General features: G+C 40.0%; 2 protein-coding genes across 6 annotated transcripts; one reads left to right on the forward strand and one right to left on the reverse strand.

Annotated features, from left to right (window-relative positions):
• Positions 1 to 393: 393 nt before the first annotated feature.
• LOC142992284 (nuclear GTPase SLIP-GC-like) lies at positions 394 to 11295 on the reverse strand. Of its 5 annotated transcripts, none has more exons than XM_076142639.1 (22): positions 9664 to 10149; positions 8700 to 8755; positions 8292 to 8366; positions 7792 to 7901; positions 7372 to 7477; positions 7192 to 7272; positions 7012 to 7108; positions 6174 to 6387; positions 5898 to 6086; positions 5561 to 5749; positions 4842 to 5020; positions 4510 to 4603; positions 4355 to 4436; positions 4148 to 4269; positions 3551 to 3727; positions 3303 to 3457; positions 3078 to 3195; positions 2191 to 2299; positions 1929 to 2062; positions 1765 to 1846; positions 1521 to 1645; positions 394 to 1358 (listed from the first exon to the last, which is right to left on the reverse strand). In XM_076142639.1, exons 3-21 carry the CDS (start codon positions 8356 to 8358, stop codon positions 1563 to 1565), a joined length of 2388 nt encoding a protein of 795 aa, XP_075998754.1. In that variant the 5' UTR covers positions 8359 to 8366; positions 8700 to 8755; positions 9664 to 10149; the 3' UTR covers positions 394 to 1358; positions 1521 to 1562. The 5 variants fall into 5 exon arrangements, with proteins under 5 accessions (XP_075998754.1, XP_075998755.1, XP_075998753.1 ...); XM_076142640.1 differs by having other exon boundaries at positions 394 to 1340; positions 9664 to 10148; XM_076142638.1 differs by having other exon boundaries at positions 394 to 1378; positions 9664 to 10148.
• LOC142992596 (E3 SUMO-protein ligase ZBED1-like) lies at positions 10359 to 15183 on the forward strand. The gene is made up of 7 exons (XM_076143082.1): positions 10359 to 10421; positions 11485 to 11724; positions 13157 to 13280; positions 13365 to 13504; positions 13590 to 14655; positions 14750 to 15013; positions 15176 to 15183. Exons 1-7 carry the CDS (start codon positions 10359 to 10361, stop codon positions 15181 to 15183), a joined length of 1905 nt encoding a protein of 634 aa, XP_075999197.1.
• The last annotated feature ends 1097 nt before the right edge of the window (positions 15184 to 16280 follow it).

A 16280-nucleotide genomic window follows, 5' to 3' on the forward strand; every position in this document is an offset into this window, starting at 1 on the left:
TATTACCTTTTGTACACATTGAATTTTTACATTTGCTGTCAGATGAGAATCAAATAAAAAAACAGAGTGAATTGTATCTATGTGGCTAATAACTACAAAGCCTACAACACCATTGAGCGTTGAGCGGGTCTGTCCAGGTTGCTAGGCTGAGTGACAGACCGCCGGCAAGATGTCACAGCAAGCACTTTTACAGGGCAGAACAGGAAGTCATCAGAGAGGTGTGAGGAATAAACAGTGCCATTCATTACATTGAAACTATTTTGGGCTAAATCACAACATTCTTCTATGAAGGGTTGAAAACTTCAGCGAAAACCAATATCGGGGAAATCTGTCAGACGTTTCAGTGGTAGACACGAAAAAGGAACTTGAATAATACAGGACAAAAAAACAACCTTCATTACCAATGTAAATAGTTTAATCATTGAGAAAACAAATGAGTGCAAGCAGTGAGTACAGATACAAATCATTACATCATTAGTGGAGAAAGAAAAGCCTGACTTACAAATGTGACCTGGTACAATGTCAAAACAGCCAAAAGAACGTCCATGTCCTCAGACATGTTTTGAGGACTCATAGGCAGTTTGTATAACAAAGTATGAAACATAATGAAAAAAAATAATATTACAAAACAACTGATAAAGACAAAAATATACGATGCAGTCCTCGTAACTTTAATCTGAAGATCAAGAAGTAGGTTTGCTTTGCTCTATATGCTTGTATCATCTTTTTACTTATTTTTCTATTTATTTGCAGGCAGCTGATCCCGAGAGTTACTCAATTCTCTCAAGCATACTAATTAAACAAAACAGACAGTAAGATAAAACAGTTAATATCACTCATGTGTGGACACTTAGCCCTCTGCGCTCAACTAAGTATGCATTTCATTCTGTGCACTGATTTTAAATCAATAACCGATATATCATATGAAATATCCCAAAGGACCAGAACAAATGGGTCCAGGCAACACAAAGCTAGAACAAGACAAGTAAAACTCCCTAAAACCCTTAACATGTAAGATAAAAACCCTGAAAAAAACCTTAATGTGAAATTAAAAAACACCCTAAAACCCTTAACTTGCAAGATAAAACCCCTTAACAAAAAACTGAATATGTACTGAAAAACACCCTAAAACCCTTAACATGCAATATAAACCCCCCTAATAAAAACCTAATATGTAATGAAAAACACCCTAAAACCCTTAACATGCATTATAAAACGGCTTAATAAAAAACTTTAAAAATGTAATGAAAAATTCCCTGCTGAACATCAGAAACATCTTCGTGGATTAAGCACAGCTGAAGTCCAGAGGCCCAGTTGCTATTGACGTCTCTGCTCTCCCTCTGGGATAGAGGAGAAGCCTTGAGTATAGAACCACAATCTGAAACAGCTAAATTGTGACTAGGAGTGATGATGAAAGTTATAACAACTACTGCTTAACATTTGTGTTGTACAAATATATGAAAAGATTGTGTTTTAATAATGCTAAAATAATGCTTTAAAAAAAAAGAAGCAAAAAGTACCTGTGTATACATGCATATGGCCTCTGGTGACTTCATCCTTGTTCATTTAAATTCAAAAGTGGCCAGAACGCTTCTGCACAGATTACGGTGGTACAGCTTCACCCTCTCATACTCCTTTTTAACATCTGAAAGAAAGAAATGTCGTTAAATTACCAGTGTCCAAATAGTTTTGGATGACTCCTTAGAACAAAAAACATTCTTAATGTAGCGCTCATATTTTAGTGAGCTACAGCACATAAATGACCTGGGATTGAGTCATCATCCGTTCTCAGTGACAGCTCCATTGATTTCCTCAGCTCTTCTTCCAGTGTCTTCAGGATGCGTTCCTAATTCACCAATGTAATGAAAACCACTTAGACAAACACTGCATTCTGAGGGTAGAGGAATTTGTTGTATAATGTGACCAACCTTCAATTCGTTCAGCTTTCCCATCATCACATCCTTAGTGTCTCTGAACATGTGAGTCTTTGAGGAACGCACATGCATCTCAATTTTGTTCTTCATTTTTTGCAGTGATCCTGTCCCTTTCAAAAGAGCTGCGGCTACAAAAAACAAACAGAAAAGCGATGTTCAACCTTTATCAAATTTTGATGCTTTTAGAGTGACCAAATACGACACATGTGTTTTTGTTAAAATGTTAGTTATTAGTTATTTGCCAAGACCTTGTTACCTTCATAGCATTTCTTCATGGATTCCATAATTGCCTTAGCCAGGCATGCATAGATCGTTTTCTTTTCCTCACGGATGATGCTAATGACTTTTGCCCTTAATTTCTCTTCCTTGTAGAGTGAATATAAAACATGTTAACACTCAATCACTTATATATTTACATAAACATTTGTACACATGGGGAGAGTAGAAAAGAGTAAAAGAACCTTCATTATAACTTAAATGAAAGTTGCAGCACTTTAGGATTCAAATCAAAGCATCAAAGATAATAAAACTCAGTTAGTCAAAAATCTTTCATCTGAGTGTTAGAGCGAATTCACCACAGAGACTCACGGACATAGAGTTATCAGTTTATTATGGCTGGTTCACTCTGTCCCACTACCTGCAAAGCAGAAGAGAATGTCTCCAGGCTGGTACCAAATCCATATAGTTAGAGCCTAACATCTGGTGTATCTCAACCCACTTGAGACAACAAGCTTCTTCCTCCTATGTCAGATTTACACCTCTTAATTTAGAGGCACCACAGACAAGAACTCTGGACAGCCATATATAATACAGAGAGAAAGGTGAACACAAGTTCATCCTCATGTTCATCCGAACACATATCAGACATATACCACCCCAACATTACACACATGTTAACATTCTGTACTTTCCTGGTCAATACCATAAAAAGCCTTATGACACTGAGCTTATTGAGAAATGAAATGTCCAAGTTAATTCATACTGTTGGTTAAATTACAGTGGATTACACGTGTAAATGCTTTAGGATTAAGATAATATATAGACCAGAGTCGTCTGTGAATGTTTGGGTACAGATGTTTGTCTCTGATCTTTACATGAAGCATGATAATAGAATAAATTTGATAGCATCAATAACATTTTTACCTCTGTGTTGAGAAATGTCAGCTGCAATTGGACGTCCTGATACTTCTCAGTGAGGCTCTTTGTGTCAAGTGAAAGGTCAGCAATGACACCATCAAATGGTCCATGTTTTGCATTATTTCTGAAACATGACAACAAGAAAGGTCCAAGAGACAGGCTTACATTATGATAACATAGTATGTATGTAAGTGGTCCAAATTATCATCTCTGTATTAAATGATTTCTTACGGGAAGGTCTTCTTGAACTGCTCATCGATGCTCTCAAACATGTGCTCACATAACTTCCCATTCAAATTCAATTCTGGGTTCTTTTCGGGGGGTTTACTGGCACCTCCGTTTTTAACAATAGACTTCAGTGATCTATGAAAGCTGCTGTTATCTCTCTGAAACAAGTAAAACAATGAGACAGTTAAGACAGTTTATATTAATGTTGTCAAATAAAACATTTTGTATGAATTGAATTATCATCTCAGTACGTCTTTGTTTAAGAAGTCGTCCACGATGCGTTCACACGACTTTTCAGATGTGGTAACTCCCTCACTGAGGCAGGTTTCAAAAGCTGTGCAAGCCTTCTCTATGGCTTTTCTGACTGTATCAAGCTGATCCCTCAGCTTTCCTTCAAGGGCTGTGTATACTTCGGCTCTTTTACCAGACTGAAAATCAAACAAAGCATTTCCAAAGGTACATTACTAAAAGGACCAAAACCACCAAAATTTATATTGTGAGTGCAAACACAGAAATGTAAAATGATGACATATAGCCTGAGAACATCTCTAAGGTAAAACAATACACACTACTGCTTTACTTTACTTAAGTTTACTGCTCCAGTAACTGCTCCCAGTTAAGTTCAGAAATTGAGTGGCTAAAATGTCTGTGCTGGTGAAAATACATGTAGAGACGTTAATATTAGTTACCATTAACATGTCTGCATACATGTAATGCTTTTGTTTTGTCATTCATTATTATGCAAACTGTATTGAATTAATGCAAACTGTATTGTTGCTTTTCCATGTATTTTGTATTTATTTCATTAAAATGAGGACACACAAAGAAAATGAATCGCATGAACCCACCATTCCTGCACGACCGGCTCCAAGCATCAGAGACAGAATCCCATAAGCTCCAGTGACATAATTGCATGTCTTTGAGTGATGATCATTGAGATTTTGCAGAAATTGCTGAAGTTTGGGTATTTCTGCAACATTGTTATGTTTCAAAATAAGATTTCATTTAAACTGTTTGTGTTTTTGGCTAAAGGTACAATAACAAATTTCACATACCAGTGTCATTTTTGCTCAGATGCTTCTCTGTGAAGAACTCGTCGGAGCTCACCGTAAACACTTGGAAATCGCTGAAATTGCTCTGAAAAAAAGCAAAGCATACAGCTGTAGACAAACGTTCATTGCTACATTCCATGTTAGTTGGTCAATCTTACCTTGAGCTTGTCTTCTTGTGCAAATGCCTTCAATATATCTTCCTTAGCATCCTCGTTGGCCTGGAGTATGACAGCACAGGCTTCATCTTTCCCCCTAAAAATAAGAGTGGAAAGTGTACTGCTCACAAATTGGAGTGATGCCTCATACTTTCAATCGTGCAACATCATCAACAGTCTTGTATCATCATCTTTGTTCTTTTGATAGAAACACTTTTGCTTGGGTGTTATTCAAGAGAGATTGTGAGAGTGAGAGAGAGAGAGAGAGAGAGAGACAGAGATACAGAGACAGAGACAGAGAGTGTCTTCTTGTTGTATTTGTATCGGTGCATTACATCTGTTCTGCATTGTCGATGGCTCGATCAGACTTGGTGGCGATGAAGAGAATGCGCTCACACTCTCCACCGTTGCCCATGAGGCTGATGGTGCTGTTCAGGATATTCCAGGCTTCTTTATCATCTGCAGCTCGTTCCATGTCAGACACAATCCACACTGTAGAACAACTTTCGACAAGCTAAAGGAACACAGCAGAAAGGCCTCACTATGATTCCTGAAAGCAATTTGCAACATTTACTAATCTTGGTATTAGTAGAAATAATAGGATACTACAGTATTTTAACTGAATAGAAATACTAAGAAAGGATTAATTAATTACTAAGACTAATATCACTGTATTAACACACCGGCTACATAGTTTCCAGATGACAATACAAGACATTCATCCATTATCTATCACCCCTTATCCACTAGTGGGTCGCGGGGTCGCTGGAGCCAATCCCAGCTGTCGGCAGACGAGGACCAAATTGTGAATTGTGAATGACAAAGACTTTGGATGCAGTCTGTCTGCATCCAAAGTCCGACTTTGGACTGCGGGAGGACGCCAGAGTACTCCACGGGGAGAATATGCAAACACAGAAACACAGAAAGGCCCCTAGTCTCGTACCAACAACCTTCTTGCTGCGGTCAGCACTTGTGCTGTGAGGCACAAGTGCTGACCACTGAACCACTGCCACAATACAAGACATAATAAACCAAATAAATATAAATGTATTACCCCTCTCCACATTTCATCTCTGCTTTTGTTACGGTCTCCACTTCCAGGAAGATCCACAAGTGTGACATGCTTCAGAAAATCATTATTTGGCAGCTTGAGGGTCACACACTTCACTAGAGGCCAGTACTGCTTTCCTCCTACCTTGCTTCTTCTTGTGTATGCTTTAAGAGCCTCTGATATCGCAGCTGCCTGTAATACACATTACAAGAAATTACAAAAATGCTAATAGGTTTATATTTGTTCAAGTGACATCAAACTAAAACAAACTGAAATGGCTGGATTATAAGTACATCTCAATGTAAGAAAATCAACTCAATAATGCAATGCATTTACTTACCGAATGGCATGTGATAACTTTCGTTTCAGAAGTGAGAAATTCTGGAATTTCTCTGAAATGCCTCTTCTCCATGGCTTTCTCACGGTTTGCTGGTTCTTCAGCATATAGTGCTTGGAGCTTTTCACTTACATCGTCATTTCTCTGATCATCCTTGTGCCTATAGTAAGACCATAATTCATCTTCCCACTCCTAAAACATAAATGAAACCAAGTGAACCATAGGTCACATTTTTTTTATCAGATTCTGGGAAAAATAAACATATTCTGCTCATTTTACCTCCTTTGTAATGAACTCAATGTTTGCCTCATACTCGTCGCACATGTTGGCCTCCACCTTCGTCATGACTGTGGTACATGCTTTGCCTCTTCCGGTGGGTAAGAGACCTTGCTCCCCAAGAACGGCGTTTATCAAAGAGCTCTTTCCAGCCCCACTTCTACCAAAAACACCAATCAGCTTCCTCTTGTCAGTCTTCAAATCATCGATTTTATTCCTGTTGTACAAGAGTTTAAATACCTGTTAATTCATTGATTGGCCAAAAATACAAACATGATGTGTGGAAGTCAGGAAAAATATCATCTATGAAGCCCATTCAAGTGTTCTTTAAATATACCGTAGACATTACTCTATCTCAGTACTCCATCTCACAAATGAAAACGTAGTTTGCATGTGTTGTTCTCAAGCTGTGTGGCAGGGTTCCCTCATAGGACAATATATGACACTTGTGTCTTTTATGTTGATGTCACATAAAGGGGAGGGGAGGCAGAGGCAGTGGCAGTGGCTCAGTGGGTAGTGCTTCCGCTTGGGAACCGGAGGGTCGCCGGTTCAAGCCCTTGCCAAGGTGCCCCTGAGCAAGACACCAAACCCTGAATTGCTCCCCCCTCTGCAAAGGGTGGTAATGTAATGTAAGTCGCTTTGGATAAAAGCGTCTGCCAAATGATCGTAATGTAATGTAATAAAGTTTTAAAGCGTTATGTACAATACGCAAATTCGGAATTGACAAGGTGTACATTTAGTTGGATTTTCAAGACTTAGTAAGCAGTCACTTCACATTTCGTACTATAAGTTAGAGTGTTTTACTGGAAAGAAGAAAAGGACCCTAAAATGAAATACTTACTTCAGAAAACCATTGAGCGTTGTTTCATCCTGCAACTCAAGTGTATCACAGACGGATGACATGATTTTCATCACTTCCGACATTGTCTTTGAGTGTTCTGTTTGAATGAAAGCAAAGTCATTTCATTATGAAAACCTTTGCCCTTAGCGTCGCTGTGTGTACAAATGGTTCTAGTAATACCTGCAATAGTTTCCACTGTAGAATTACATTGCCGTTTAGGTGGCAAATGACTTGGTCCAGGCTGAGCCGACGTTCTCTTTCCTATTAAAATAAAGTAGATTTTCCATAATAAACCAGTTTCATTGCTTTAAAAGACATTCATTAAATGTCATTCATAAATGTCTTCACTGTGACACTCACCTGGATTACTTGCAGTACTTCCAGAGTGCAAAAGCTGAAAATGATCAAAATATATTTGGTGTTCCTGTTGGCTTTGTCCTCGAGGTTTACAAGCTTGGAATTGGACCTATAAACAAAGTGAGCCCATTCAGCAACCATTACTTAACACTGTGTATATATATATATAGTAATTGTATTTATATATATTTATATATATTTATATATATATACATTTGTACATTTAATTATAAATGTACAAAGTCATAATTCAGTCTCTGACCACACACACATCACTCCACAGTATATATATATATATATATATATATATACATATATATATTAATACCTAGTTATAACCCTGATACGAGACAAAGGTTCCTGCTTGTGTGCAAACATGCTTGTGTGCGCACTACAAAGAACGTTAATCTTGAAGAGCATTACCTTTAACTCTTTCAGGTTCTTCTTGAATTTTCTCACGCGACCTCTTGGAATCAAGTCCTTGATTTCTTTAACACCAAGAGCCAATAAACTCTCTGTGTCAATTTTTTTTTCTGCAATTCAAAAGTAGTCAGATGAATATTGATCATCAGGCAATATTTCCTATTAACAAAATGAGGTCAATAATTGATGCATATATTGATTTTTCATATTGTACCACATGTTCTTGTGCTACAGTGTGGCTAAGTGATTACAATTTAATTAACAGGACATCTGCTCTATATCTTTATTACAAATGGTGGACTGTACTAGGAAACTTCATCAATTCTATGCATATTCTTTTATATTTGTTGTAAATATTTCCAACTTTATCAACCCCTTGTGAACATTTTCCACAAGGCCTCCTCTTGCAACTCACTAATCTGTGTATTGATTGGTATTTAATTATTGGTAGCGTCAACTCACAACAGCGCAAAACAGTAATGTATCTGGCTATAATTTACCTTTAAATTTAACAATCAAGTCACCGAAGCCCCACTCTGTCAAGTTTCTGCAGACGAAATTATCCATGTTGCAGACTGGAAATGTTAAAAAAAAGTCAAGTCAAAGAAATTGCTATTATGTCTGACCCAAACATTATTGGTAAACATTGGTAATTTTGCTATAGTCAGCTTGCTGCAGGCTGGGACATGTTGGTTTGTTTTGACCTATTTATACTAATTATACTGCTACTTTGGCCAAAAGAAGCCAATAACATCAAATACTCTCACCTCATTTAAATATGATTTAAATACAAGTAAAATTCAGCCATTACGAAATATACTTGGAAAAAAGTCAGTTTGCTGCTGATGTTTATTTAGTAAAGTATCAAAAAAGTAGCCTTTCTTACACAAAAATGAGTGTACTTATACCTTGTGCTTCAGTCTTTAGATGAACAAACTGTTTTCTCAGCCAACTCTCCTCGTTTCTTTAAGACACAATACAGAGATGTCACGATGAGGAAAAGCTGTTACCAATCTCAAATTTCACTTCACTTCAAATCAAACCATTTCTATTTGATTTAGAGGACAAGTTGGAAGCTTCAAGATCTCAAAAACTATTAGAAGAATGTGAGTGACGGATATATTCATTAAAGGAGCGGTGCTGAGGGCTCATTAAAGAGGTGAAGCAGGGCGAGCCTTGATTCAGCCAATCACATGTTGCGTTCAGCTCATTGCTCATGAACATTTATGATGCAGTCATGCGCTAAGAATGAGTCTCTGGCACCGCCTTTTATTGTTTCCTGATAGCAAACATGAATCTTTGCCATGGTTCAGGAAGCCGCGGGACTTCATTAACCGTCGACATTCAGCCCCCAACACTGGGGAACTGTTTTAGAATGTACTTTGTAGCGGAGTAAGTAGCTGAGGTCGTAGGAGAGTAATATATAATGTTGTAGCCGCTTTGATGTGTGCTATATGATATGTGCGTGTGCGTCCTGTTGTTAGTTTGTGGCTTTCTTTGTTTTACATTACGAGCTCGATTTTGTATTCGGTGCACCCGGTGATTTTGGGTAAAGCTTTCAAACGCATATCAAATGGAGGACCTCGTTCTTGCATCGTGACGCGTTGGAAATGCCTTCAAAATTCAAATTCCCTCAAGTGGCCTTTCTTTGTTGTTCGATTGCCACTACATATAATATAAGTAATAAATATCAAATGTCCCTAAACATAATAAGGTACTTAACTTCTTTGGTGACGTCATTCTATTTTCTATTCTATTCTATATACTTATCTTAACTTATACATTTATAAACTTTGATCTTATCTTATTTTGTATTTATATTATATTTTACACAGAGTATTCGGTTAGAGATTGGCCTGTTGATGTACTTACATGCTGTCTTTATCAGTGTGAAGCTGTTACCCCCGTCTTCTCTGCGCTCTGTTTGGACGTGATGGAAGTACACGGCAACACAAATAAATAGCGCGCGACAAGATCTTTGTTGGTTGCGTTTCCGCACTGTGTAATAATCCTCCTCCTCCCCCTTTCGGTAACCTCTTCCCTTTCCTTGAAACAGAAACTTAATTGTACCCTGAGCTGTAGTATTCACCGATTTCATCTTTAACTACCTAGAACAGGGGTGTCAAACTCAAATACACAGTGGGCCAAAATAAAAAAAACTTGACAAAAAAACTGGACTACAATTGTGCATGTTTTCCCTTCTCTCCAGATATATGATGATCAACTTTTTCATGTGGAAACATACTTAAGATTAGCTTAAACATTCAATCTGGACCAAGCACAGCTTAATATTATAAATAGGCTCTTATTTTATTTGAATGCCCTTTATTGCTTTGCACTATCCATGGGGACAAAACAAAGTATGAGCGTATGAGTATCAGGAGTATGAGCGGTCCAAATTCACTCGTCGTGGCTGCAGAGGGGAACTAAAAGGACGAAGTCTGCGGATCAGGAGGAGGATATTTTAAACAGCCTGAACGACGGTGAACGCAGTGCGAACGTTAGCAGCAACATAGTGTGAAGTGTCCACAGCACCGGTAGCTGGCTGCGAAAAACAATACGGAAAAATGACCCGAGTTACAACAACCTGGGATTCAGCTGGAGCGGGTCGGAGGACGAGCCAAGCCACGGTGTGTGAGGATCACGCGCGCGCACACACACACACACACACACACACACACACACACACACACACAGCAAGTCCATGAAACCATCGCATCTCAAACGGCATCTTACAACAAAACACACAATGCTGAAAGACAAACCAGTGGAGTTTTTTGTACGCAAACGTGATGAACTGAGGCAGTCCAAATGCGCAATTCAGTTCCGTGGTGCACCTGTGGGTAAAGCACAGGAGGCTTCTTATCGTGCCCATAGCGAAAGCCGGTAAACCGCACACAATTGCAAACAGCTGTGTTTACCATTAGCAAAAGAGATGGTACACATAATGTGTTGCGAGAAGATCGCCAAACAGTTAAATATGGTGCCACGTTCAAATGACACAGTGTCGCGGAGAATAGGAGCCATGGCGGATGACGTTTTGACGACACTGATTGAACGCAATAAAAATAGTCGCTATTATTCCATCGAACTGGACCAGACTACTGATGATGCAGGTTTGGCCAATTGACTTGTTTATGTCAGATATGAGCATGATGGTGCAGCTTAGGAGGACTTTCTGTTCTGTCAGGCCTATAAGAGTTATAAATAGTTGCCAAGATGCTGTGTGTTTGAAGTACAGTTGGTTGTGTTTTTGATTTATGTTCTCACATCCTGTGTGTGTGTGTGTTTGTATGTATGCGTGTTTGTGAATGAAATGCAGTTGTTATTAATGTTCTCACATGCTGTGTGTCTGTGTGTGTGTAAGAGGCACTGCCCCATATAGGAGAGTTGTTCATATGAGAGTGTTCGAGTACCAATTTGTACAATGTGGCTGTGACTGACAAAGGCCAAAGTAAATAATATTCTTGAGGAATAAATTTGCTTCCTGTGTGCATTTTGCATAGCAGCTGAATAGGGTAGGCCTACGCTACTGTATTTAAACATCAGCCATAGTGGTGGTACTTGGAGAGCCAAATATTTTCTGAGGTGGTACCCGAAAAAAGTAAAAAGTTTGAAAACCACTGTACTAGACCATGACATATAGAATATTGTGTGCGGCCGTCGGCTTCTCTGTCTGGATTGCATCAACAGGTGAAAGCTGTCCAACGGCCTACCGCATCAGGACCACAGCACCCCTTCAAACCTGGAGACTGGGTGCTGATCAAGGACTTCAGGCGTAAGCATTGGAAGCAGCGCCGCTTCCGGGGATTCCAGGTTTTACTGACCACCCACACGACACTGAAGGTGAAGGGCCGGGTCACCTGGGTCCATTGCAGCCACTGCAAGAAGCTTACATTGGACGGCGCGCCCTCTGGGAAGCCGGCTGGCGAGGTGAAATAGTGTTCCACTGACAGGATCACCTGCTCCAACTGCACTACACCCACACACACTGGCAAGTTCTATGTGTTTTATGTGACCACAATTCTGCCCAAACTTGAAAAACTGCTTGATCAATCGTTGAAGGATGCAAAGGACAACTCAATTCTTCTTATTCTGTGATTTTATTTTCTTGAAGATGTTTTGTTTTGGTTTGATGGTTTCAAAGACATAAACAGAATAGTGGAATAGGTTGATAACCTTGGAGATAAACAGAAAAGACATGCATTAGTTTTCACTACCTCAAATAAACACCAATAAACACTTTTCTTTACAGTATTTCTAAAAAATAAATGTATGCTAATGTGTACTTGACTCTCGAAGCAAACGAGGTCATTCAAATTAACATAGGATTTCAAACTAGTTAATGATTAAAGTAACAATATACATACTTAACTAAAGTTTCAATAAAGTACATAGCTTCAATTAGCATAGGCAAAATTCAATTCAATCAATCCAACTCAAATTGCATGTGACTTACTAATTCAATCAAAAGGGCATGGAGAAGCATGACATCAATACATCATCCACATTCAAAGTTGTTTTATCCTACCAGTTGCGTCTTCTGACTGATCAGGAGCTGTGGTCGTGTTCCGTGTCCAGGAGCAGGTGAGAGAGCTCTCTGAGCAAGTGATGTGACATTTGAAGCGAGGCTCCAAGGCTTGTGTCGAGCAAAAAGGGGCGTGCCAGATGAAGCCCCGGTTCGAGGCTTGTGTCGTCACCGTAAAAATCACCTGACTGATGACAAACGAGGCCTCGGATGCTGTGGGACACGTCATTGGTTCATTTTGAGTGTCGTTACGGCATAAAGAGGGTTCGAGCCTCGCAGCACTTCTCGTGGGTTTTGAGTTTGCGTTTGGTGTTGGTGAGACGTAGGTTGTGCGTTGGTTAAGTGTTAGTGGTTAAAGTTCAGTAACTATAGCATAGATTATATCAGTTATTATTATTATTATACTGCATTAGATTAGATTATTAGGTTAGAATAGTGTTTAGTAGGCTAGTTGACTAAGTCAACTAGCCTACTAAACACTATTCTAACCTATATAGCAACTAGTGTTGCTATATATCTATATTACCTATACATCTATATTATTATCTACATTAGTATATTATTATCTATATTAGTATATTATTATCTATATTATTATTATAGAGTATAGACTAATTGTAGACTACTTGTGGGCTAGGTGTAGGCTAGGTAGGCTTCTGCCTATCACCATGGAGCCACCAAGAAAGAGGAGGACTTCTCTTGTCTGGGAACATTTTGAATTGGTAGCTCAAAACAAGGTAGGTCACAATTGTATTTGAGTTTCATAAAGTCATCATTATTATCTCCTCCATAGCCTACATATAATCTTTCCTTATGTGTTTCATTGTCATAATGAAGGTAAAGTGCTTGCTGTGTCACAAGGAGCTCACTTACAGCAACAACACCTCCTCCATGATCAGGCATTACAGAGCAATACATGAGAATGCCCAGTCTGCTGGCAGCGGTCCAGACACCAGTCAAAGTAATCAGTCAAAGATCATCTTTCTTGAATTATCTATATCATGTGGTTGGCCCATATAATGTTCCCCATTACATTTTGTTTCAGATTTCAGAAAGAAGATGGTGGATGACGCCCTTCTTAATATGGTCATCAAAGACTCCCAACCCTTTACCATTGTGGAAGATGTGGGTTTCAAGGAGCTCATTCATGTACTGGATCCTACATACGTTCTACCAACCAGGCAGGTGTGTATGGTATGTGTATTAAGTGTTTCATTGCTACTAGAGCATGAAATTAATATAGGCTAACTATTCATATTTGTGTTTACAGTCCCTAAAGGCAATGGTGGACAAAAAGTATGAGGAGGCTAAGGAGAAGGCCAAAGAGAAACTCCAACAAGTTGCTTCTGTCAGCCTCACATCAGACATGTGGACGTCCATCAACATGGAAGCATATCTTGCAGTGACCTGTCATTTCATCGATGGAGAGGACCAGCTTGGGACCATTTTGCTTGGGGTTGAGCATTTTCCAAGCGCTCATACAGCTGACAACTTGGCTTTGGCTCATACGAGGTTCATGGAGGAGTGGGGCATACAAGACAAAGTCAAATGTCTGGTGACAGATGCTGCTGCCAACATGATTGCATGTGTGAACCATTTGAATGTCAGACATGCTCTCTGTATTGCACATTCTTTGAATCTAATAGTCAAAAAGTCCTTTGATGAAGTTCCAGGTCTGTCTGAGTTGAGAGCCAAATGCCGCAAGATGGTTACTTTTTTCCGAACCAGCACCACTGCAAAGGAAACGTTGACCCAAGTACAGCGGCAGATGGGGAGACCTGTTCTGAAAATGATAATAGAGGTGGACACGAGGTGGAATAGCACATACAGCATGCTGGAGCGCCTGTATGACCTTCGAGAGCCAGTTGGAGCAGCTCTGGCCTCTCTAAGGACCGAAATAACCCTGCCAACATCTTTGGAGTATGCCACCATCAAAGAGACGATTCAGGTTCTCGGTCCATTTCAGCAGGCTACCGTAGAGCTTTCCGGGGAGAAATGGGTGAGTGCATCTAAGGTGATACCGATGCTGAAGATGCTAAGTCACACTACCCAGGCCAAGACGGACAGCCTAATGGCGAACATGGCAAGGCAACTTGGTGCCAATCTGGTACGCCGGGTCATAGACCGATCATTGAAAGCAGAGGCAATAACAGTTATGACCATGCCCACTCTCCTGGACCCCAGATTTAAAAAACTGGGATTCTTGAGCTCCACAAAACTGGATGACGCAATAATCAGGCTGAAAGGGAATTGTGCTGAGATTATTAGAAGTTCTCCCTCTTCAACCCCCATTCAGCTACCAGAGACTGCACAATCAGACCAATCTTCAGACAATAGTAAGTCTTTCTTTAATGTAGTTTATTGTTGTCATTGATTGTTTGTTGTAATATCAATCATTGATAGATTTTTTTTTCCCTTGTACACTCATAGGTGACCTTTGGCATCTGCTGGATACCACTGTGGGACAGAGCAGGCAGAGCTCAAGTGCAACAGCTGACGCAACAATTGAAGTAGACCATTACTTGAGTGAAGTAAACCTGGCAAGGCATGAGGATCCGCTCATCTACTGGAACAAACAAAAGCACCAATATCCCCATTTGTATCAGCTGGCACTGGCATTTTTATGCACTCCGGCCTCCTCAGTGCCATGTGAGAGGGTATTCTCCAAGGCTGGGGAGATTGTGTCCAAGAAACGTAATCGCCTAAAACCCAACACAGTTAAAAAGCTTATTTTTTTGAACAAAAATCAATAATTTCTGTCCTTTTTCCATACTGCTCTGTTGCAGTTTGTCCTTCACTCCCAGTTCCATAAGCACTCTTGCACTCCCAGTTCCATAAGCACTCTTGCACTCCCAGTTCCATAAGCACACTTGCATTCAGTGTCAGTCTACATTGATGCCTTTATTTTGAGTGTTCAACATCATAACACTCAACTAATGATATTTCCATGCAAACACACACTTTTATATTCATTGAGACACAGTGGCAAAAATAGTTTATTTTATACATAGACATTCCAGGGTACTCTGGCTCAGGGTTAATTTAGTCTTTGCACAGCAGGTGTCACTAGTGAGAACGATTCAATGAGGCTTCGGGTAAAGAACCTTTTGGTGAACCTTTGGGCTGGAAAGCCTCATTGGTTCATGAAGCCTCATTTTGCCATCACTACTCTGAGCTACTTCCAAACATGCCATGTTTTCCCATGGGTGCGCAGGCGAATATGGTCCCCCTAAGAGCACATCCTGAGAGTTGAGTTCCACCAACTAGGGCGTGTGGTTGCCCCCTGCAGACTGGAGTGCACCTGAGTGCATCTTCTGAATGGGCTCAATGCAATGGGACTTGACACAACACACACAATTCACACAACCTGGGTGTACGACGTGCTCTGCCCTGCTGATACTGACATCACTGAATTACGGTTGGAACCATAGCCAAACTGAGACCACAGGAACACCTGCAGAACATCAAAGACTGCTAACCGTGATAATGAATTCTTTCCTTTTCAGGCTAAAAGGGCTTCCAATATCAGGCAAGTGATCATGCCCGATTGGAGACCACTCCATCACTTGGGCCAGGCCCAATTGCTGTCCGTGTCATTTCATTCTCTGTAATGCTCATGATAAGTTTGCGCTGTTCGTCCTGGCTTGGTCCCCGAATGGGACGCACGTACCGGGGAACCTTTGAAACTCTTGTTTACGAGGTCTCGTTTGTGATATGCTTCCGCTCATCACCGGGTGGGGCGAGGAAGTGTTGATGTCATGAGATGCTCCAAATGTCTGTTGTCTGTCTTTTTGTGTGTCTTCCCTATTCCCAATTCACTGTGTGTTAAATGTTTCCTTCCCTTTTGTGTCCTCCAAATTGTTTGCATACCTGAAGGTTCAAAGTTCCACAGTGCCCGAGTTGGGTGTAATGTGCCACCTTGCTCTTTAAAAGGTGGGGTAGATATGTATTAAAGGTTTCC

This window comes from Genypterus blacodes, unplaced genomic scaffold, assembly GCF_046128005.1.
Source record: "Genypterus blacodes isolate CSIRO-AG114 ecotype Tasmania unplaced genomic scaffold, CSIRO-AGI_Gbla_v1 ptg000022l_1, whole genome shotgun sequence".
Lineage (NCBI taxonomy): Eukaryota > Metazoa > Chordata > Actinopteri > Ophidiiformes > Ophidiidae > Genypterus > Genypterus blacodes.

Excerpts from the sequence above, each read along its gene's own strand:
- LOC142992284 (XM_076142639.1), bottom strand. The coding sequence starts at position 8,358 with ATGGATAATTTCGTCTGCAGAAACTTGACAGAGTGGGGCTTCGGTGAC. Across the intron at positions 7,109-7,191 it reads TACAGTGGAAACTATTGCAG|AACACTCAAAGACAATGTCG; the intron begins GTATTACTAGAA and ends TCATTCAAACAG. Across the intron at positions 4,270-4,354 it reads TCTGAGCAAAAATGACACTG|AAATACCCAAACTTCAGCAA; the intron begins GTATGTGAAATT and ends ACAATGTTGCAG.
- LOC142992596 (XM_076143082.1), top strand. The coding sequence starts at position 10,359 with ATGACCCGAGTTACAACAACCTGGGATTCAGCTGGAGCGGGTCGGAGG. Across the intron at positions 11,725-13,156 it reads CTGGGAAGCCGGCTGGCGAG|GTAAAGTGCTTGCTGTGTCA; the intron begins GTGAAATAGTGT and ends GTCATAATGAAG. Across the intron at positions 13,505-13,589 it reads ACGTTCTACCAACCAGGCAG|TCCCTAAAGGCAATGGTGGA; the intron begins GTGTGTATGGTA and ends TTGTGTTTACAG.